This window comes from Drosophila grimshawi, unplaced genomic scaffold (genome assembly GCF_018153295.1).
Source record: "Drosophila grimshawi isolate 15287-2541.00 unplaced genomic scaffold, ASM1815329v1 contig_44, whole genome shotgun sequence".
NCBI classification, from domain to species: Eukaryota; Metazoa; Arthropoda; class Insecta; order Diptera; family Drosophilidae; genus Drosophila; species Drosophila grimshawi.
In genome coordinates, this window is record NW_025063240.1 from 17,191,768 (window position 1) to 17,215,875 (window position 24,108).

The following is a 24,108-nucleotide window of genomic DNA, read 5'->3' on the forward strand; positions in this document are numbered from 1 at the left end:
TCCGCCTGATTAATGCACCCCTTTGAATAATTCAAACTGGCAACAGGCGGCAGCCAGCAGGCTTCCGCGCTTTAATAACCATTCACGGCTCCCGACTCCGATTTTAATGTTGGGAGTCTGTGCCACTTCCAATGTTAATTGGCGACAATTGTTGGTTTTCGTTCTGTTTGGCTTGTCGAAAGTTGGCCAGCTTTTTAGGCAGCTGCTACTCGTTAAGTGAATCCACTCAGCAAAAAATACAGAGCCAAAAAGCCGTGATAATTAGGCTATGTAAAGAAACATTGCCTGGGAATTGAACTCATTTGCAGACTCATAGCTGTTCCAGTAATTTAAAAGTTGGTCAAGCCACAAATACGCAAATTGTTAATTGGCAATTATCGAAAATTGGCTTATAGTTGTAGCTGCAGTTGAGATACATAGATTTGTATTAACGAAAGGTATTTTAAAACTATTAATAAAGAAACAAACAATCCCAATTGATTGTTTACTGTCTCTAAAATAAAGTTTAACAATTAATATCACACACAATTCAATTCAACTCACAATTCAATTCAATTCACATATCAACATAACTTTTGTGAGTTTTGCCATTATCATTAACTTAATGTACGACTTTAGGTAGAGACACTGATGCAGTGATAAGAAATCTTTAGTAATATCAAGTCGATTATCAACTTCTTTGGCTCTACCTGGCCACATCGGCTCCTCAGCTCCTGCTCCTTCTGCTGCTTTGATTAATTGCAACTCAAAGGCGAATGGGGAACTGGTTGGCGGAGCTGTCTTCTTGTGGAGAAGCTGTCGCCAGTTAATGTTGCCAACTTAATCGCATTTGGACGGTGTCTCTTGATAATGTTGTTTACGACTCGGTGCAAAACGATTCCCAACATTGCCAACTGGACATTGGACACTCCTTGGAGGGGGGAGAGACTGGGAGAGCGACATGTTGACTCGCAGGGCAGACTGACTGCGACTCTGACGATAATTAATGAGGCTGGGTTTGTGTTATTATTAAAAACTTTTAATTACAGCGTGCTGGCGTGTCCTTGAGCCTTGACAAGCCCGGACAAAAAGGTAATGCGACTGCAAAAATCCATGTCGTCTAATGAACCCAAATAAAACCAAACAAACAAACAAAAAAAGTCAGCCAAAACTATTTCAGACGATTTTTGCGTAAACTCTCAAGGTGATGCCACATAAAAAGGACACGCACAAAATTCTTACGTAAGTCGGCAATATGTATAAGATTTCTATTTTTATGAGCGGCATCATAAATTTATTTTTTGGACACAAGAATGAAAACGCGCTCTCAATGTTCTGATCTCGTTCCAGAGCCGTCTCGCGGCATGACATAATTTTGCCTAATTTAACAGCGTTCCAAGGACCATGCCACAACTGCAACAACAACAGGCAACAGCGGCAACGGTCGCAGCACGTGACAAACAAAAAAATAGTCAAAATTGCACAGAAAACAAAACAAAACAAAAAAAAAAGATCAGTTCGACCTGCGTGCAAATTTTTAGCTTGAATTTCGCAGGTCGCCGCTGTTTTTGCAAAATGCTCACAGATATTCGCCAAATGCCAAATTTTCCCCTAAGTGTTCGCATTTTTTGGTCTAATTATTTTTTATGAGTGCAGTCCACGTGCAAAATTGTCGCACTTCTCTGCGGCCAGCCGCATTTTCAGTTCAAATTCTCAATGCATCTATTCAGAGTCGACCTGAATCTGAGCCATATCTTTTTGTTCGCCTGTTGATTTTTTACTTTGTTCGCTTTTTTTCCAGACCTGCTGTTCTTTTTTCGTGGTTTTCGCCAGTTGTTGTTTGGCTATTCATTGTTTACACAACAAAACGGCAACGACCCAATTTTTGGCTAATAATTAGTCTAGTTATTGTGGTTTACTTGGCGCACGTTTTTTGTGTCCTGTGGCCTGTAGTCCTTATGCAAATCGTAGGTAGAGTGTGCAAGATGTCGTCTAGAGAGAAGCAATTAATTAGTTAATGGTACAGTTTTGTTTGATGCTTGAAGTATAATGTTTTTAACTACTAATCCTTCAGTTCCTCGCATAAAAGGAAAATGGAAGAATGTACACATACTTTTTGAGATATCTTTAAAGCCACTGTCTGAAAAGCTCAGTCTATTGTTTATTTTATGTAATTATTCTCTCTACATATCTATATTATATCTATAGTTGTCTTTTTAAGAATTACGTTCTCATTTCTAAATCTTAAGCAATTTTTCTACTCCTGATCGCATCTACAACCAGAACTTTTACTCTCGTTTCGAGCTAGTCGCCTTTTGCCATTTGGCTTTTACCCTTCGGCTAATGAGCAGTTTTAACCTTAGCTAATGACAACTGACCAACGCATCCTTGACAAAAGACAAGCCAAAAGACAGCGGGACAGGGTGAAATTTCACTTAACTCAATTTAACTGAAGCCAATTCCGTGTCTAACCAAGCAAGCAAACCAGCAACGTCAACACTTTCGCTTGCATCCTTTCTCTTTCACGGCCTGTCCCTCTTTCAAGAGCCAGATATATATACATATATAATATTTGAGGCAGCCCTTTGCGCTGCCACAATTAAAATGTTAAACAGTAAATGTCATAAAAACGGCACTCGAAATTGGGTTCCTTAAAGTGAAAATTGGGCTAAAGAATTCCGCGTATGCGACTCGCGACGACAAAAAGTTGCCTCAAACTGAGGCACAGCGAATGTTGAACACAAAAAAAAAATAATAATAGAATGGAAAAAATCCCAGTGCTTCCGGGAATAATAAAAGGGTTTTACGGATCGTGCTGAACACCCGAACTAGACCACTCTGTCGATCACACAAAAAACACACAATGCGGCATCGTTAAAAAAGGAGAGCGGATACGTGCTGAGATATTGTATGAGTTTTTGGGAACCCTTTCGGAATTGTACTTTTATGTCAACACTCTTGTTTTTTCGGGAACTGGCAAAATTGTAGCAAAAAATTGGTTCACTCTTTTTCGAATTTACATAGAAGTGGCCTTCGAAAGAGCACTGAGAGATGATGATGATATTGCCGTGGCCAGCTAAACTAGCAAGGATACTCTGTGTGACAACTCATTTAACTTTTGATTTGGCATCTTGAAGAGTTTTAAGGCGTTTGGGAAACCAGTCGAATATGGCCGACCAAATGGCTTTACAACTTGTTGTCTCTAATTATGGTTGAAATGGGCCGTAATCCTTTGCTAAATGCAGCAAACAGAGAACGCCCCGAGGCAGCCAGCGATTCGCGGGAAATCGTCATGGTTAAATGCGACTAATCCTTCCGAGCAACCAAGCCAACCAAGCCAACCAGCCAGCAATCCCTTCTTCACTGAACTTTATGCTCCGGCTGCTGACCTGAACCCGGTTCGGAGCAGTTCGGTGGGCGTATTGTTTAGTTTCGAAATCAAAATATTAGCAAACACTGGCGAATACTGGAGAACTGTGTGCAAGGATTAGCGCGATACATCCTTTCGCAACCTTGGAAGCACATTTCTGCAGAGCACGCTCGCTTGATTTTATGACCACTACTTGCCACATGCCAAATCATCGCATCCTTCTTCGTCCGCAGTCCTGGCTAATAATGTGCAATGCGCACGCTGCTTTTGTTCAGTTTTCAGCAATGTTGACTTTCAGTTTTTTTAACCCGACCCACGGCATGTCCTTGCCAAGCCTTTTTCCGGCTGCCTTTGGCAAGCCTTTTGTTGCGGTCGCATTTTTTACGGGTTGCACGGCACAATTGCCGCCTTTTGTGGCAATTGTCGGCAATTGTAGTAGCTCGTCCTCGATCCGCACGTCTTTTTTTTATGGCGAAGGTCCTTCCTTTTTTGTCAAGCCTTTCTGCTCTGCTCTCAACTCTTTTTGCCAGAGTTCAGGTCAGGAGTTGTAAATATCACTAGAATAATAGCATTTTTTGTGCATTTCGCAGAACTCAACTCGTTTTTTACTAGGATTTTTTAGTGAAGCACTTTTTTAGCAACGGGTTAAGCGGAATTCTTCCATCAGCTTCGTGGAATGCTGCTTTGATTAGCACAGCTCAAATAGTTTTCTAATTTACAATTTTTTACTCGCTATTTTTTGTTTATATTTTTTTTGTAGCAAAAAGGCTTAAAAAATAGCAGCCTTGAGTTTAATGGCCAAACCGTACATAATTGGTAGGTGTTTTTCAATCTTTTTTTTAAGTCGAAAAGCCAAAAAGTCAAATGGAATGTGGAGAGCGACAAAGAAATTCTCGAGATTTCGTTAGCGGAAAAATTGTGGCTAAAAGTTAAAGGCTTAGAGGTCGTAAAAAACGTACTTAAATAGCTGAAAAGTTAATTTTTCATTAGGTGAAATTCTTATGAAAGGAAAACACATTTCAAATGAAATTGTAGCCATAGAAATATATTTTTTATTTCGATTTTTTATTAATTACGAGGACCTTCAACTAATTCTAAAAATAATTTATGATTTCTTTCCCTTCCTCAATTTATATTTAGCCCATCGCTTTTAAAAGTTGTTTGACAGATCCACTCTATTGCGCAACAGCCCATGATCATTAATAATATTAACAACGTCTCTTTCATTCCTTCCTCAATCTCGTCTGGCCAATATCTCGTCTGAGCCATGTCTAACATTATTGGTTCCGAACAATTCCCAGGCGTGTCGCGTTCGTATTTATAAATTGAATTTCAATTTTCAGCAACTCGATCAATTTTCATGCCGGCCAGCAGCAGGCGTAGCATCAACGAGGTTAATTATCGGCGCATTGCCCAATGGGAAAAATTAACATTTTTTGTTTCTTTGGTTTCTTACTTTTTGTGTGTTCGCAGTCAGTTAGTCAGTCAGGCAGTCAGTCAGTTAGTCATTCAGTTAGCCAGTCATCCAATGCGACTTCCTTTTGCAACAGACAATGAGAAGATCATAAGCCTCAGACCCGGTCCATGGAGCCGCGGAGACTCTGCAGTCTTAGTCTCCATCTCCGTCTCAGTTAGCTCATTACGCGGGTCGTGACTTGCCGAAATGAAAAACAAGTCAACGCAGTAAGAGCGACTAAAAGCAACAACGCCAATAACACAAAACGTTAAGAAACCTACATTTGAAAGTACAGCAGCCTGAATACCCTAAGAATGATATAGAATCTATGTGGTTAAATGTGGTATGCATATTCCATTTGTAGGGCTATAAAATCTGTGGATATTAAATGCTAAATATTCAGTTAATTTTTAATCAGAGTACAAAAACTGCAGTTTGAGCAATTGTTAAAAAATATAGTCCTTGTGTTTCGAAATATTATACAACATTTTATAGAAATTCTAAAAATATGCTCAACATTATCAGTCGTAGAGCTTAGAAGTATTAAACTAATTTTTTTTAATTCTATCAAAATTGAAATTGCTCATTATTTGCTTAAAACAAATATAAATCATTCACATATGAACAATTAATTAATATGCAGAAAATCAGTAATTCTTAAATGCTGCAAAATAGTTGAATAACTTCAGCCAACTCTCGGCACGCACAAAGTGCTTGACCCACACACAAGACCCTTAACAGTAAGGGCACTCAAAAACTGCAGAGACGTTATTGCAGCGGATGCTTGGATGCTTGTCAGATGCTGATATCAGTTGAAGGCGGCGGTGGCGGTGGCGGCAGACGCAGAATGTTAATCTCCATAAAATGAAAACAATGCGCCGGCGCGACGACGATCGGGCGATCGAGGGCCTCGACAGCAACAGCAACAGCAGCAGCAGCAGCAGCCCCAAACCATAGTCACTCTCTGTCCCAGTGGCAGTTTTGAATCCGTATCCAAGACTCAGCTCTTTTGCCATGCTTCGTGAAGCGCGCTTTTTGCGCAATAAGTGTGCCAGCATCAGCAGCAGCAGCAGAAGCAACCAACAACGACGGCGACGACGCCAGCAACCGGTCAGCCCCTCACATTATAATTTATGCAGCCGCAGCTCAAGGATCTCTGCTCCTCACACATACACACACACCCACCCCATTTGATGATCTCTTGTGTGTGTGTGTGTGTGTGTGTGCGTTTAGGTAATCGCCAGGCATGATTGGCCACTCCAACTCCAACTTGGCTGCTATCGTGACAAGCTGCCCGCTGTGCTGTTGCTGCTGCTGCTGCTGTTGCTGCTGCCTGGTGGGATGCTGTGTGGATGGCTGTGGCAAACATCTTGGGGCAACGCCACCCCAGCGTTGAGGAGTGTAAATTACAGCGCGCCGTTGGCTCACAAACGCCTGACTGCTCATGTTGTTACTTCAACTTGTTGTTGTTGTTCCTTGTTGCTGTTGCTGTGGCAGTTGTTGCTGCAGCTTGCTGGAGCCTGTCGGTTTCATTCAAAAAGTTCAATAGTGCATGCAATGATGCCCACAACCGGCTTATGGCCAGCAGATCTTTAGTTCTGTTTATTCCCATTCCCATTCCCAGTCCCATTCCCCATACCCAGTGCCCATTCTCCATTCTTGGGGCATTTATGATCGATGCCACAGTCGATTTCTTTGGCCTGAACTGGCGATTGTCGTTGCAGCTTCTTTGCACGCGATACTCTTGTAGTTAATAATACTCTACAAGTCGTTTGGATGGGCTCAGCTGAATGTTGAAGGATGCTTGAGGAAATATTCATTTTTGGAGAGAATATTTCTAGTAACCATAATTTATTTTGATAGATAGGTAATACTATAACAACTTCTAATTATGCCAACATCAACCTCATTGATTTCTTATGAGTTTACTTTTGTTGTATATTAATAATATCAGATTTGATTTCCCACTCAATCCACATCTCATAATAATCCAACAACTTCTAGTTACGCCAGTCGAACTCCAGAAGGATATTGCCGATTCGTGTAGTTTCTCCAATTGTTGCAATTTTAGCTTTAGATCTTTTTTTTGCCAACATTTTATATGCTCAACACCTTCTGTCTGACGCTGAAGCTCTTGGCACCATGCGCCGACATGGACTCTGGTCCCAGAGTCTGGATCTGTGTCTGCGACGGAGTCGGAGTCTGGTCACGATTTGTTGAGACTCGTAAAACATTTTTAGCACCTCAACGATCTATATACGTACATGAAGCACATTTCTGTAGTTGTTGTTGTTGTTGTTGTTGTTGTTGTTTCTTATACTTTTTTTTTAATGGCAGTTTGCATTTTTGCTCGGCTACCAAACACGACGCCCACTCTTTCTCTCTGTCTCCCAGGAGATCGGAGGCTGTGGGAAACTCTGTCTGAGGCGAAGACATCCTGTCATTAGGCAAATATTTATGTAGATTATCAACGGGGCAGGCAGACGATCGTCAGCTGCTGCTGCTGTTGCAACTACCGCCACTGCTGCTGCTGCTGCTGCCGATCTAACGGTACTTGAGACATGCGCTCGCAAATTAAATTGGCCAAGTTTTTGGGTATATAAAATTAGTCGGTTGCCTTTGAGGATGCGAAAGCGATTAGATGAAATTTATGCACAGCGCCCTCTGGCGCTGGCTGGCGGCACTCGCAGCTGAGGGAAATAATTTGCTAGCCACGCAAATAATATTCCCGGAAATTGGCAAGGATTCAATGCTGTCGCTGAGCTGTGCGTGTCGTAAAAACTCTTTGCGAATCGGACGGTGGCTCAGTCTCTCATCAAGGACATGCGGCACATTAGCGTGACGCTCATAAAACCAAACTCCGATAGCCAGCCGAAAGCCAGCTAATCCGTGGAAACTCTAAACTCTACGATGCCAAACCGATACCAAAACCTCTTTCGGCGCGAGTCTTATGCGCTAGGTAAAAACTCTTTCGCCTCGGGTTGTTTACTCCTTCGTGCCGCAGGTAAACAGTACAGATGGAGAAAGGGACAGATAGATAGGGAGAGAGGGAGAGTGTTGGTTAGCACTGACGAGTTGACGTTTGCACGCCAATTGATTTGGCATTGAGGCGAGCGTAGCGTAAATAACCCTAAATAAAACCATAAAATCCTTCTGCATGTTGCGCTTTTGTTTGTGCCTCAAACCCAACCCCTCACCTTGAGGGTTCCCGCGAGACTCTCAGCCCATTTCAGATATTTTTTCTCTTGTTTTCTTTTTTTTTTTTTTTTAGCGAACTCGTAATCATAAATGCTGTAAGTGAACATCATTTTTTATGCAATTTGTTGTCAACAAGGCGATTTACGTGGAACTGCGTTCGTTTTTTACGCAACTCCACGCAACGAACGTGTCTATGATTGGTTTTTTAAGTTGTGTTTTTGTGTCTTTTATGAGCACAAAGTTGACTTTTTTAGTGAATTTGATGAGAGAAGATTGCCTGAAGAAAAACCGCCAGTACTGAGAAGTCAACGTGCAAACGATAGATAGGGAAGATATAGGGAGAAAGAGAGATCGGGAGTTGGTAGAGGGAGCAGAATATAGAGATCACTGCTAGCATTTCAAGGGGTTAACTGCTGCGACTGCTTCTAGGGCGTGCGGTCGTCGTCTAACCCTACAGCAGCAGAAGCCTTTACCTGCCCACGCCCATAATCCTTTTATGGCAAATAAACAAACACGGTCACGGGCAGAACCAAGTGCAATAGTCCGTGCATCCTTTGCCTGCATTCTTTGCCAGCCATGCTAGGTAAAAAGCAGCTCGCGTAAAGGGTGCAATAAACAGAAGAGTTGCTGGTCGAGTTGAGATGAACGGGCTGTGAAGAGTCCTGTGTGTCCTGCGTACACGCGTTTGCCATTGTTGCACGGTCAGTTTTATGGGTGTGTGGTTTTAGCCCTTTGATGTGCATGATCATCCTCTGTTAATAGAAAACCCGCTTACCTGACCGCCACCGGCGTTTTTGGCTTAATCCTTTCGCAAACCCTTTCGCCATCAGAGCGTGTCCAAAGCGATTTAATTAACGCGGTCGCAACTAATCCCAGTCACAGTTACCAAGAGCAGCGCCTAAATCCTTTCGCCACATAGCCAGTAGGCGTATCTGCTGCTAAAGGCCCAGGAGCTACTGTTCCGTCCGCCTGGTAAGCGGAACACAGCGAAAGGGGTTCGTTTCCAGCGAAAGGAATTTGCATTTGGAAACTTGCCTTTTGCTATATTTACCAAATACTCGCCAAACAGTTGACTTTATAAGAATTGACTTTCTTGCTTTGTTGCAAAATGCAGACAGAGTCGAAAAGTCAAGCTAGACAATGTGGAAAGACTTAGCTGCAAAATGAGGGGATCCGTGCAGGATGATAGACTCAGATTACAATGGCAGTCAAGGATTTGAGTTGCCCCTTAAAAGAATAATAAGTGAATGGATGCAAAGATAGATTTGCCACTCTCTCTAAAGAATGGGCATAAATATCTCTTTCTATATAAATATTCAGAGAAATCCAAAAGATGTCTTAATCAGTACTAAATGCGACTCATTCTTTACTTTTTTAATTGAGCTATTCTTCAAAAAATATTAGACAGAGATTAAAATTGCAATCAAGGGTTTTAGCTGCTCTTAAAAAGAACAATATATTAATGAATGGAATGAAAGAAATGTCGTTATTTGAAGTTTGAGCATTTATATTAAGAGAGATCCAAAAGATGCCTTAATCAGTACTAAATGCGACTCATTCTTTACATTTTAATTGAGCTATATTCCAAAAATGCATGTTTTTTTTGGGAGTCTAAATTAACGGTATTCATCGGTCTCCATTCTACCTGCTCCTTCGGTCGTTTTCCGCATCACGCGATCCGCGTTGCCCTTATAAAGCTGCACTACCCCACCCAACAAAAAAAAAATGAAGGCAATTGCCAAAATAAAACAGAAACCGTTTGTTTTGAGCTTTTACCTGTGGCTAAATTTAGAGCGTCTGCGATTGTTTTTTTTTCTTTTGCTGACGCTGCTGCCGCAAACACAAAAAACAAGCAGCAAGCCCACCCACACCCTTGCCCCCGGCCGCCACCCCCAGAATTGATCTCTGTGCGACGTCAGCGGCGCCGTTGGCAGCGGCTACGGCCCGTTGGCCCAAAATGCGTCGTTACGTTAATGAGTAATAAAATACTTTGCACAACAATAACAAGACGAAATCAATTCGCCTAAAGATTTCTGTGTGTGGCTGTCAGTGTGCCTGTCTCATGCTTATTGTTTCGTTACATTGCCAAAAAGTACAGCACTATTAAATGCATGACAACAACAACAGCAAGAACAACAATACTCGATTGCGTTTAGTGCATTTCACGCGCGTTTTAAGTATGCGCGCGTTGCGTTGGCGATTTTGATGGCATTTTAATCGTGAACGCGCGCACTGCCAAAGCTAAATATGTATTATGCATGGCCGACCATGGAGAGTTCGCTCATCTCATCGTTTGTCATCTGCCTCTCTCATCTGCTCTCGTTTTGCTCTCTCTCTTATTGCCAACGGCGCGCTTTTATTTTTAGTTACATGGGGCTGCTGCGGCGGCGGCGCTGCGTCGGCGCTTTTGCCAGCAGGGCAGCGTCTGGCGCGTGGGTGTCGCTGCTGTAACTGTGCTTTGGCGCTCGGTTCTCGGTTTAAAATTAGACGCAATTAGCAATGCGCACATTTTTGTGTTTTTTTTTTTCTGCTTCTTATTTTTTTTCGGGTGGACTATAAATTTTTGCCAGAGTTTATTTTAGACAGGCAACTGTAAGTATGTATGGGTGTATGTCTGCGTGTGTGTGTGTAATACATCCTACACCTTTGCTGCCAGTTTGCTGTTTTTGGCCAGAAGCAGCATGTTGTAAACGCTGCTCGTGTGCAATTAAATTGGCATGCACAAGTGCAGTCAGCGTCGGCGTCGATGTCGACGTCGACTTTCTCAGCAATCCGCGGGCGGCAGCCTTTTGATCGGCTGCCAAATTGTAATTGGAACGCGAAGGTGTTGCCCGACTATGTCGGACTCTGGCCGGGGGTCTCCTGTGCCCCTGTGTCACACAACGTTGCAACCTTCTAAACAACAAAACCCATAAAACTCGTGACTTTTATTATTCAAAATGCAATATTCGAACACATTCCGCGTGTTGTGACCCATTTAGCAAAATGCACAAGCAGCAAAATATCTTGCAACTAAAGCTCTTCAAGTGTTTATATATAATATGTAATGCAGCATTGCTAAGAATATGTTAAATATTTATGAGCTTTTATCTCAGAGCTTTCATACACATTGCGAAACAACAGGAGATAAGCTTTTGCAAGCTACGCTTACTAATACATACACATCTACTGACAACACATTCATAGTACAGTGACTTGAATTGAAATCTATAGTTTGCGAAATTATTTATGGGAGTCCCATTTTTCTTTAATGAAATTATGAATGAATCATTGCAATACTATTTGTATTTGTATTTTAGAAAGGTGATTAATAACAGCATATAATACATAAGCTTATTCAAAATACACTGTATAAAAACTCTAATTTGTATTATATTTCAATAATATCTGAGCGACCACTGTAACAAAATAACTCAACCCGACTCGATTTGTCAAAGGAGAGACTGTAAAAAAATAAACAATAATATTTTCTTGATTGGTGTGATTAAAACGACAACCTTCGAGGCTGAACTGCTGATAACTCAAACGTGAAAGTCCGCGTTGCACGTAGACACAATAAAAACGAATCTAAGCGTCGCCATTCGCACGTGAAATCGCCCAATCAGCCCAGTCAGCCTTGCCAAAAAACTGTTCGATTGATTATAACACACACACACACATAGGCAAATGTATGTTAGTGTACTGTAATTGACCTTCTTCGGCTTAGTTACAGTTATAGCTACATTGGTGCAAAGTCGAAATAAAAGTACAAAATAATTTGTCTATTTCTTTGTGGTTTTGTCGTTGTTTAATGTGGGTGACGCAGGTGTTATGGCTGCGCTGCAGCCCGCTTCCGCTTGGCGTGCGCACAGCCCCAACAGCAACCTTGTGATCTTGTTTACTGTTTAGCGACCCCACCGATCACGACATCATAACACACACACACACACAAATACAGGCAGACACACATACATGCATAGAGAGCCACACGAACCTGTCGGCGCTGGGGTGGCGTCATATCAACATTAAGTCTCTGGGTGAGCTGCTGCCGTTTGCTATTTTCACCTTCTATGGGACGTCGACGACGTCGTCGCGTTGGCCGTATGAATCAGCGCAGCGCAAAGTTCTCGCTCTCGCTCTCACTATCGCTAGCGCTATCTTTGTCTGCATCCGTCTGTGACGATTGTGCGCTGTCGCTCTCTCTCTCTCTCGCTCTCTATCTCGCGAGTGAATCCCGCTCGCAAGCAAACTCACTTGGGGTTTTGATGTTTCCAAAAAGGAAGAAATGCCCGATAGAATTTGCAGTGGTGCTTTTTTTGTATTTTTTTCGCTTAGCTGTTCGGGGGGCGTATGAGTAACAGTGCTCTCTGCTCTCTGACAAAGGCCGCGGCTTAGGTAAACCAGCAGCAGCAACAACAACAATACGAACGCAGGTAGAGCCGACAACGCAAACGCGTCGTTTGCTACCTACACAAGCACAAGCATGTATGCAGTGTGTGTGTGTGCAACGTGCTTGTGTGTGTGAATATGCCGCCGCCTGGTCGTGTGGCTCGCGCTGCTCGCGACTCGCTGCGGCGATTTCGATTTAGCCAACAAACCTGTCGATCAATCGTCAGTCGTCTGCCGTAAGCCCAGCGATAAGGTGGTCGCTTGATAAATACATATACTCGCACACAAAGATACCAAGCACGCACACACACACACAGAGACCCATTCGCATTCATCGTACGATCGTCGCTCGCTCGTTCGCTTCGTACACTTCGGGAAACGTTTAATCGCGCTGCACTCAGAACCTGACAGCCATTCGCTTGCCGTAACTCGTAGCGTGCGGTTGCTTCTCCCACATAAGCGGAAGAAACACCAAATCAACTCTCTACAAGCAAAAAATATCATAACGTATTTTTTACGTAGTTTCTCGTTGTCGCGTTTGTGCGAAAGTGAAAAGAAGTGATCTTGAAACGGAAACTAAACAAAAATAAACTGCATTACAAGCACTACAAATAAAAGCAGAGCAACCAAAAAACTACAAGCAAAAAAAAACTGAGAAAAGTGCGCAGCAAATTTGTACATTTGCCGCCAGTGAAAGCAAAATTAAATAAGAACCAAGAACAAAAGAATCAAACTGTGTCTTAAACTGCATAAACAGTATATCGCCGATATCGAAATGGTTACCGGCGTCACCTCAAACATGAGTCCCAATGTTCTGGGCACCGCTGTGGTGCCCACCCAGCTCAAGGAGACCCCCATCAAAAGCGATCGTCGGGTAAGTGTTAAAACAAAACAAAAAAACAAAAATCAAAAACCAAAAAGAATAAGAAATAAACGCCAAAAGTTAAATTGGAAATTGACAAACAGCAAACTTTCGATTAAATCGCTGTGAATTTTAAATATGTTTTTTAAAACATTTAAATAATTTTATTTTGCTTGTTAATTATTTAAAAATTTTAATAAGCTTCAGAATACGAGCCTTAATTTTGGGCATATTTCGTAAGAAATTTGTTGACACGATTACAAGCGTTTTATAAATGTCCAAATACAAGTTGACTGTTTGTCTACTCCCACTTTATCCACACACACACAAACACACACACTCTCGAGTCCCACACACAGTTTGCCAATTCTGCTGCCCAAATGCATTTCCTTTTTGGCCACATTTCATCGTCGGCTCCCACATGCCACCACATGTAGTATAACCATATTAAAAAAAAAAAAACAGAAAAAAAATAAAGCCGTCGGCTCGCCAACACAGAAAGCGGCGTCGTCTCTGGCGTTGGCGGCTTCATTCATGGAGCTGACGGCAGACAGAGAGACAGACGGACAGACAGACAGTCCATTCATGAGTGCCACCCAAAATTGGTTGTTATGGTGGTGGTGGTGATGGTGGCTGCTGCTGGTGCTGCCCACTTGAGCGGCTTCCATTTGGCGCGTGGTCGCCTGCAATTGTCGGTCATCAGCATCGGCAACAGCTTTATTTATTTGGCTGTGGTTTTGGCCGTTTTTGGCCTTTGCTCGCTGCTGTGACTTCATTCATATGTACATAGTGCGGGCGTCGTCGTCGTCGCACTGCGCCAAATTTGGCCAGCACCAAAAATAATTTCAATTTTGTTATTTGCGAAAAAAAATAAGCGACACTTTTTTTTTTTTATTCTGCGTCTTCGAATTTCCCACGACGACCTTGTTGTTGTTTGTGTCGTAGAGAATACCTGCGTATTGCTTATGTTTATATATATATATATATATATATACACATATATATAAGATATATATTTATTTTTGGACGCATCGGCTCGTTGCTTATCGTAATTTATAACCGCCAAACTATTTTTGGCCCGCACAACTGCGAAATGCATGAGCGCATTATAAATAGAGCACGCGCCGAGTCTTCGCGTTTTGGCCCCCAGCCAGCAGATGAGCTGACAATGTTGGGTCCCGTGTCCCGTGTCCAATTAAAGCCACACGCTGATTCCTCTATTTTTGTTGCTCTTATTGTTGTCACTTGGCGCTGCATGAGGTCAAAAACTGAACCCCTCCCAAAAAAAAAACTAATGCCTAAAAATCGTGTGACTAATTTCGATTCTTTCTCTTTTTCTCTTGCAGTCGAATAAGCCTATTATGGAGAAACGTCGCCGTGCACGTATTAACAATTGTTTGAACGAGCTAAAGACGCTGATTCTGGATGCGACCAAAAAAGACGTAAGTATCTGGAATGAAACCAACCAAAAAGATAAACAATTTTCGCTGAAAACCAAACTTGTCAATAAGCATTTAACTAATCTTTGTATTCTTTATTTCCTTCTACTTTTAGCCGGCGCGCCATTCCAAGCTGGAGAAGGCCGACATTCTGGAGAAGACAGTGAAGCATCTGCAGGAGCTGCAACGTCAACAGGCCGCCATGCAGCAAGCAGCCGATCCCAAGATCATTAACAAATTCAAGGCGGGCTTTGCCGACTGTGCCAATGAGGTGAGCCGCTTTCCCGGTCTCGAGCCAGCCCAGCGTCGCCGTCTGCTGCAGTATCTGAGCAACTGCATCAATGGCGTCAAGACCGAACTGCATCATCAGCAGCGCCAACAGGCTGTCGCCCAGGCGCAATCACTGCACGCCCAGGTGGTGCTGCCCTCGCCGCCCAGCTCCCCGGAACAGGAGCCGCCAGCAGCAACAAATGGCTCCAGCAGCAACATCACATCAGCGACGACGACGGCGCCCTATCTTTTTGGCCAGATCCAGCAGAATGCGAACGGTTACTTTCTGCCCAATGGCATGCAGGTGATACCCACCAAGTTGCCCAACGGCAGCATTGCGCTCGTGCTGCCCCAGAGCTTGCCCCAACAGCAGCAGCAACAGCTGCTCCAGCACCACCAGCAACAACAGCTTGCCGCAGCAGCAGCAGCAGCCGCTGCCGCCGCCGCAGCCGCCGCCCATCAACAGTCACCGCTGCTTGTGTCCATGCCACAGCGGACGGCCAGCACCGGATCCGCCAGTTCGCATTCATCGGCGGGTTACGAGTCGGCGCCGAGCAGCAGCAACAGCTATGCACCACCAAGTCCCGCTAACTCCTCGTACGAGCCCATGGATGTGAAGCCGTCGGTTATTCAGCGTGTGCCCGCACAGCTGGAACAGCAGCCACTGTCGCTGGTCATCAAGAAGCAGATCAAGGAGGAGGAGCAGCCCTGGCGGCCCTGGTAAAGAGAGCCAGGTGCTCCACATTGAATCTCTCCACTCCACTCCACTCCAAACCCCACCAACCACTCCCACACCCCCACCCCCCGCTTTAAAGACTGATGGGCGTCGCACACACACACACACACACACTCACACACACACACAACACTCACTCAATCACACACACACACACACATTTCATCACATTTCGCCAGGATAACGCAAATGTTGCTTTGAGATGTTCCGAGCATGCGAAACTCCTTTCTTTTTTTTTGTTTTGTACACAATTCGCTGAGCAACTTTTCCCCAATATGGAAAACGCTTAGCGAGCTGTTGACACTCATTAAGAAGATCTTCACACACACACACACACACACACAACACATACTAAAATTGTTATAATTTATTTATTATTATTATTAAATGTGAATTCATTGCTCAGAATGGTATTCTGCATATCGCCAAACTACCTCAGTCCAAAAGTACTTGGTGTTGAATTGCCTCATGAATCATGTATTAGAATTTTGTTTTTAGAATTTCACGCTCTAAAGAGAAGCTTGCTAAGGTCTAAACACACACACTGACACTGACACACACACACACACACACACACACACACACACACACACACTGACACACACACACACACACACTACACACACACACACACTTAGACAAGCAGAGAAACAGCAATGAAATCTTCAAAGTCTTCCACAAAGCGCAAAACGTTTTGTTTTTGTTTAAAAGTCAGACGAACAATTTATTGTTGTTGACAAAAACTTAACGCTTAACTATAATTATATAGTATATACCTAATATATATATATATACATATCTCTCTCTCTCCATTTAAATATAGTTTTCACATAGTATACATGTATATGCTAAGCCGCTTAGGGTTTTTTCTATTCTTTATTTACTCTAAAGAAAGTATATATTTATATACACACACATACATACATACATACATACATACATATACATTTAATTTGTAAGACCACGTGATATAGTGAACATAATGAGCGTCTAAGAAAAAGAATTTGAAAAAAAAAGAAAAGAAAAGAAAAGAAAAAAAAATACAAACAAAAAACAACAAACTGTTGACAAAATCAACAAAATCAACATACTAAAAAAGAATAAAAATATCAAAAATGATACTAAAAAATTAAATATACCCAAAACTGCCTTTTTTCTCTCTAACAACAACATATTCTTCTTCGACTTCGATGGGAAAGGTGAAAGCCTGACGAAAGGGGGGTCTGTCTGTAAATCGCTGAGACAGCATGGTACCATGGTACCATCAACAACAGCAACCAGCAACAGGTGTCAAAAGATTCATGTGAAATTGTCGCCTTTGCGAAATCGAAATCAAAGTTTGTGGGTTGGGCTCCTCAGCGGTATGTGTGATAAAAAGTGTTCTTTTTGATGATTTCATGGGCATATCTGTGGAATGTCCGTTTCTCTTTGTCTCGCTCAAGAATTACTAAGTACACACAATTCTTATCGCTAAACTGACTAAAATTTTGAAATAGTTTGCAATATAAACGGACAGCGTTTTAAATGTCAAATATGCACTCACATAAATTTGTATACGAGTATGTCTTTTGATTTATTTATTTTTGTTTTGCTTTTTTAGTTTGGTTCACATTGAAAGCATTGTGAAATATGAGCATATTTTTACCCGTTTGGAGAATTTGAAAAGTTCAGCACAAATTTCTGGCAAATTATCATGTGATTCTAAATAGTTGGGGATTATAATGATGTATAGTCTGCAAAGCAAATACTTATATTATACGATTCAAGGTCTATTTGGCGAGCTATGACTGATTTTGGCACTGCTCTAATTTGGTTAAGTTATCAAAATTACCATTTATTTTATTATTAAAAAGTCTTACATCACAATTGCACAATAATGCACACAAACGCGTAATAAATATAGCTGGTGATGTGAGCTATCGCTAGATATACATACAGCACGCAAGTTTATCATACACGAGAATATTTATATATATATATATATATATATGAGTCTTAGGCGCTATAAAACAATTAGGGACAGAAACTGTAATATTCCATTAGTGGCAGCCTTGCAGAGCACAGTCACAAAATGAACTTTAGTGTTGCTCTATAAAAGAGTCAGCGACTTCTCGTAATCTGTGCAAATTAAATACCCTGCAATTAGTCTAAAGGTTTCCAGAAAGTCTGCTGCAATCTTGACCAGCATTCAGTGTTGGGAAAAAAACAGAAAGCACCTAGTCCAGAAGTGCTGAATCATGCTGACAACATCAAAACCATTTTAGAATGAGTAAATTTCAAACAAGAGGCTTGTTTCTCATGAATCAAACGCAGAGCTTCGAGTTGATTCAGCTGCAGGAAAGGACTGGAATGAATATATTATCAACATTCTGCTGTTTGCCCCACTTGCAGTTATCGTTAGGTTGTGATGGGAAACTCGTCACCCTCTCTGAGATATGCACTATGTAAAAAGACCTTGGGACCATAAAAGAGGCGCGCCCGACTAAAGTCCAAAAAAACGAAACAAGATAAACCTTAAAATGGCATTCAAATAATGAGATTAAAAAGTGAGTACACATCATCATTAGTCATATGCAAATCAAAATCACTAAACGGCAGTCCTTGTAAATCGGCAATGCGTCACAGTTGAAAGCAGCTCAGCTTATTTCAGTTCTAAATAAATTTTTACTATGACTTCAACTCCAGATCGAAGAATCACGACAAAAATAACACACAAAAACCGCAATCGTGCGCAATAAAATTGAGAGTGAATCATTGAATATAGATATAGATATACTATTCAATATCAATAGCATAACTTTTTTTATTGCTATAAATATGCATGAGAGTCGAAAGAATTGACCATCGTATTTTTCTTATAAGTGGGATTAGCATTTATAATAGTAAAGAACTCGCATTTAATTTCTTTTGTTTAAATATCAATAGATATTAGCTCACTAAGAATTACCGTTTTATTGAGAATGATTATAAGTTTATAAATATATCCATTGAGCACACAAGTGGATCATCTTCAAGTGCAACCCATTTAAAGCCAACGAAACCACACACGTCCGATAACTGCGCCATATTTTGAAGAAAATATGGCTCCAAAGCCCAAAAAAGATTGCAAACCGCAATTTGGCGGTTTGCGCGTGACAAAAAACGTGATTTATACGGGTTTTTTTTTTTATTATTGTTTTCTCTTCAATACATATTATTATTTTTATTATTATTATTATGTATTTTTTTTTTGTTATTTCCAAAAATAAATTACTATATTTAAAGGCTAATAAAAATGTGTATTATATGCAAGTGGGATATTTTGCGTTGCGCTGCATTTTTGCAACTTGTAAGTGGATGCGGCAAAATAAAAATAAAACAAAACACAAAAAAAAAAAACAAAACAAAAAAAAACAAAATAAAAAAATGTATAAAAATAAAAAAAGGGAGCAGAACCAATTCGAAAAACAACGCAAATCAAATTGCAAACGATAACGGGACAGGGCGCACGGCTGACAGCGGATGCCAGATTCGAAAGATATGCATTCCTATATATATATATAATAATTTATACTTGAATATATGTATGTATTTATATTGCTGGTGTCGCTGCTATTCCACAGAAACTAAAGCGTTAAATAACGACGCCATAGCCAACTGTGATCAGGTTGCCCCGAAAAATGGGTTCGGTTTTTCGGGGGTGGAGTGGAGGAAGTGGCGGAATGTGTCGCGATTCTTGTGCTTGGTGGTCGTTGGTCACTAGTCGCTGGTCACGTGCCGCACAAGGTGATACGTGTTTGCTTAAGTTTTTCAGTAAACAAAAATACAACAGAAAAAAAAAAGAAATGAAAATAAAAAAACAAAAAAACTCCTATCAGCTCGAGCGATATACTGTGTAAATATCCCATGCTTTATGGCGCAGTCCAAAACTTACGACTGTAAATATCAACTACTTAATACTACCAACCGTAACTGGGTGAACAAAATGACTTAGGTTAGTACTCGGGCCAAGTAGTGTGACCTTGGGGAAAGCGCTTCAAGTGCCACTTGAACTGCCGCCAGCCAGTTGAATGTCAAAGTCAAAAACAAAACCCAACCCAACTTATGTCTATGCCAAGCACGTCTATATTTAAACATTTGTATATATATATGTGTGTGTGTGTTTAAAAACAATAACAATAACAATAACAAAGCCGTGACCTTGGGGGCGGCCAGCTGTTAACTTTTCGGGTTTTTGGTTTTTTGCTGTAATGAATTTGAACCCGTTTTTTTCTTTGGAGCATGGTTTGGTTTAGCTTGGCAATTATCACAAGAAATAACTAGAACTTCAAACACAACTAGAGCCAGAAGAGCGCGTTCTAAGCTGTAGCCATGAACCATAAGTGTGCTTTAATAGCAACTCGCATTTCCTATTGATTTAAATAAGCTCAAAAAAACCTCTAAGCGTCTCTAATCAAAAAGTCAAAAAACGAGTTCAATAAACCAATAAGCAAACAGCGCCAAGCGCAGTGCATGAAGTAAGTAATTGTTTTTGTTGTTTTGACGGCTTTTTTGTTTTTTGTTTTTTGTTGCCCCGTTGCGGGTGTCAAGAGCAGTCAAACAGTATTTTTTGGCAAGAGACACAAGTCATTAAACTTGGCTAGCATTTGACATTGCCAGCTTGGAGGTATTGCGAATAGACCGACAATTTTTGCATCGACTCATTTCAGTTTACGTTTTCGATTTCATTTTGTTTAGCAATAGTAAAATAATCAAAATATGCTAGATTTGTTTGTGGTTCATTCAACTCCAGTTTTGTTATTTTTGTCGTTGTTGATCATGTTGTGTTTCTTGCTCTAAACTTGAAAAACAGTTTCCTTATCAGTCTGTGGGGGGATTCTACGAATTGCTGGTGGCCCGCCAGTCATGTGACTGCGGTCTTGTTGAGTTTCTATGAATGAAATGCCGCATGCCACATAGTTCATAGTAAACAACAGCATTGCCAAAGAATTCCATTGAATGCTATCCGATTCACTTGCGGCTCGTTCCACATTAACAAGTAACGAAAACAAAATACACTCCAATGGCGTCATTTGCCAGAGCAAAACGTGACAACTGCGTTGCCTGCATTCCAAATTGGCCACTCGACTCTCTTTCGCATCTCAGATCTCATCAGAACCCCATTGGGGTAGCCAAGAATACGTAACACGTTTTTACAAGACGGCCGCCTTGGCCCTGACAGCGCCACGCAATCGTTCGAGTTGCACATGTATTTATACATGTGTACACTTAGAGAAAAATTATGCACACTTCACACTTATAGTCTATAGTTATTGTAATGAATGATTGTAAAGCATAAATGTTGAAATAAAATTGTTTAGTACTTGATTCCATTTGTACTTAATGGAAAAAGAATGTAAGAAGTTATTCCGATAATAAAAGAAGGTTTTAATATAAGAATTATGCTAAGATTTACACAACATTTGTACAAACTGCACTACATTTTTTCCAATTTCCAATTCTATCCGATTGTTTTAAGAATATTGCTTTATACTTGATGGAGCGTGTGTAGTACAAAATGCAACATTATAAATCAGGTTTGGTATAAGAATTTTGCTTAGAATTTGTTCCCATTTGTAGAAAATACCCAACTCGTTTTCCGAGTGTATATTTCGTCATAGGGAAGGCAAGCTGTAGAGCTACATGTGTACATTACAACTGCCTGAGTTGTTGTTTAGCAGTTTCAATTTCATTTGTGCGCTGGAACTGGAACTAATTTTTGGCGGCACCAATTGCCAATTGCCAACAGCCAACAGCAGCACAACGACAACAAACAATCTGAATCTGAAGCTGAATTTGAAGCTGTATCTGAAGCTGAATCAGAACACAGACGACACGCTGACTGGCGGGCAATGGTGTGGTATGCAGAAAATGGTGTGAAAATTGCATTTGGCACCCCACATCTGAATATATATATATATATATATATATATATACTGATAATTTCAACTTTTGATCTGTGCATATTCCATTTGAAATGAAACAAGATTGCTGCCTATTTATAGCTTGACATTTGATTATTTATTTTTAAATTGCGCATATGTGCGTTTAAGATGCTTATCAAGTAGCAAGCTGCATTAAATGACTGCGATTACAAAGCAAAATCAATGGCTGTAAGTCAGTTTTTTTTTCTTTTCATCAAAGCACGTTGCATTAATCATCTGCTAATTGATGCATTTCTACAGGTGCACAGAACGAGTATTAGCTTTTAATAATTAATTGAAGCTGCTGGCTGGCTGGAGCAGTCGAAGTGCGCCAGTTTATTTCAACTAACTGGTTAGTGGGTATTGGCAAGCCTTCGTTTGAAGCGTGCCACAGAAAAACATTAGCACAATAGAGCTAGTGGAAAATTTTTGAATGATTTTTTTACACCAAATAATTCAAGCGTTGACAATGAAATATATAAATATGTATACGATTGATTAGCATCCAACAGTTTGAAGAGGCAGATCTGGCATCGAAGATGTCACGCCCACTCCACACCGGAAATTAGCACTTCGAACTCGATTTCAGATATTGCAGAAATTCAGTTTTTGGCAAAAGCCTTTTACACGGATTTTTTTCTACTATTTTTCTTTTGGCTGTTGTTGTTGTTTGTTGTTTGTTATTGTTGACTTGGCACATTTTTTTTCGAGATTTATTTGTGCGGTGCCTTTGTGTGAGTTTTTATTTTATTGATTTGAAATCAAACAGAGCGCGTCAGTTGTTTGTCGATCGCAACTGTGGGAATATTCCACTGCAACGCACGCTGCCAACTGTTTACCCAACTAAACAACACCCCAATCCCACCAGCCCCCAACTCTATCCCTATTCTCGTACGTGAATCTGCCTGCCTGCAATGAGACGCACGCCCCAAATGTGTTAATGGAGCAACTGCTTTGTGTTGGCCATGCTCATATCACAGTTTTTCGAGGGAGGTCTGTAAATTGTTATGGCAACCATATATATATATATATATATATATATATACCACTCGACAGCAATGAGCATTCGATTGGCGCACTAATCATTCGTTCCCATCCGTGTGCGGTGCCAGCTTTTTGTCATACACCCAATATTATATGTGTGGCGACTCTATTCCCGTGAACTGTTATTGTTGTTTGCTTCGTTTTGTTGACGCTGCCATTTAGAGCGTGCGAAAGGCTGGACCGATTCGTGAGCTCTTCAGCTTCACTCACATCTAAACATATATATATACATATATATATTTATATATATGCTCCAAATGATCTGGCTCGCGTTGCGCCAAAACGTGACTGGTCAACATCAAATTACCATTTCTTGTTAACTATTGCCACACATTCCAACTGTAGAGGATGGTTAGCAAGTATGGCAACAACATTGAAAGCTCCCTTATAAACATCAATATAAATATCACCTTTTACTTTGTCAGTATTTAATTGTCAACTCAACGACGATCGATTTGCATATGGCATATCAATATTATACAATGACAGCACGTGGCTTACTTTTTCTGCAATCAATAACAATTTTTGGTTGCTTATTTTGGGTTTACCAGTGGACTTAATGGCAGACTATATTTTATATACCCTATACATCAAACAATAACATTGTTGTGTATACATTTCCTGGATATATATATATTCCTAGCTACATATTAAATAATGCAGGCAGGGTATTTCCCCGTCGAACTCTAAATCATTATATTTATTTTATTAACATGTACGCCTAAGCATTTCTGACTTTATGATAATATAATTTGAAAGCGAGCTCATAAATCACACTTAGGGGTTCATTTGGGGCTTGGGATCAAGTTCGTCGCTTTACGATCTGACTAATTGGGGGAAATTTTCTACTCTAAAAACGAAGTTGAACGACAAGTCAACTGTAAAGATTGTCTAGGTCAGTGGGCTAAAAATTCAGAGCATAGAATTGAAAACAAAACAAATCAATCAAACAATAAACTACAACCACAACTATAAAGATATGCTAAAGGGTATTATTAGAATACAATAAAAACATCTACATAGTTCTTAATAAAAACAACAAAAAACAAGTACATTTGTACTTTAAAATGTTATACAAAAAAAAAAAAGAATGTCATCATGCGGCATTAAAAGTTGGCGCCTTCGATAATAAAAAAATAAAAACAATTTATGTGCTGCTAATCATAAAACTTTGAAAGTTATTTTGTTTTTTCTAGAAGTAAATGAAGTAAAGACGATGGGGTCGGACCTTCATAACTTTTGGTAAATGAGTTGGGAAATACCCAGAATTAACCTGGGGCAGTTGTTTAACTGTGCACTGCGCTTCCAATCTATATTTGTATTTGACATGCAAGTCAGTACAAAACAGAGAGATGTTGATGACGAGATTTTTTGGCTATCAATCATATTGTCAAGTGGCTGCCAGCAGCCGGAAATGAACGCATACCACTAACCCACTAGCCAT

At 40.7% G+C, this 24,108-nt stretch overlaps 1 protein-coding gene across 1 annotated transcript; it reads left to right on the plus strand.

The window, feature by feature from the left end:
• The first annotated feature begins 12,646 nt into the window (after window positions 1-12,646).
• On the plus strand, window positions 12,647-16,151 carry LOC6571580 (protein hairy). The gene is made up of 3 exons (XM_001997730.3): window positions 12,647-13,245; window positions 14,580-14,675; window positions 14,788-16,151. Exons 1-3 carry the CDS (start codon window positions 13,147-13,149, stop codon window positions 15,664-15,666), a joined length of 1,074 nt encoding a protein of 357 aa, XP_001997766.3. The 5' UTR covers window positions 12,647-13,146; the 3' UTR covers window positions 15,667-16,151.
• The last annotated feature ends 7,957 nt before the right edge of the window (window positions 16,152-24,108 follow it).

Bases quoted from the DNA above. Each gene is read 5' to 3' on its own strand.
- LOC6571580 (XM_001997730.3), top strand. From the start codon at position 13,147: ATGGTTACCGGCGTCACCTCAAACATGAGTCCCAATGTTCTGGGCACC. The intron at 13,246-14,579 runs GTAAGTGTTAAA...TTTCTCTTGCAG, and splicing joins CCATCAAAAGCGATCGTCGG to TCGAATAAGCCTATTATGGA. The intron at 14,676-14,787 runs GTAAGTATCTGG...TTCTACTTTTAG, and splicing joins TGGATGCGACCAAAAAAGAC to CCGGCGCGCCATTCCAAGCT.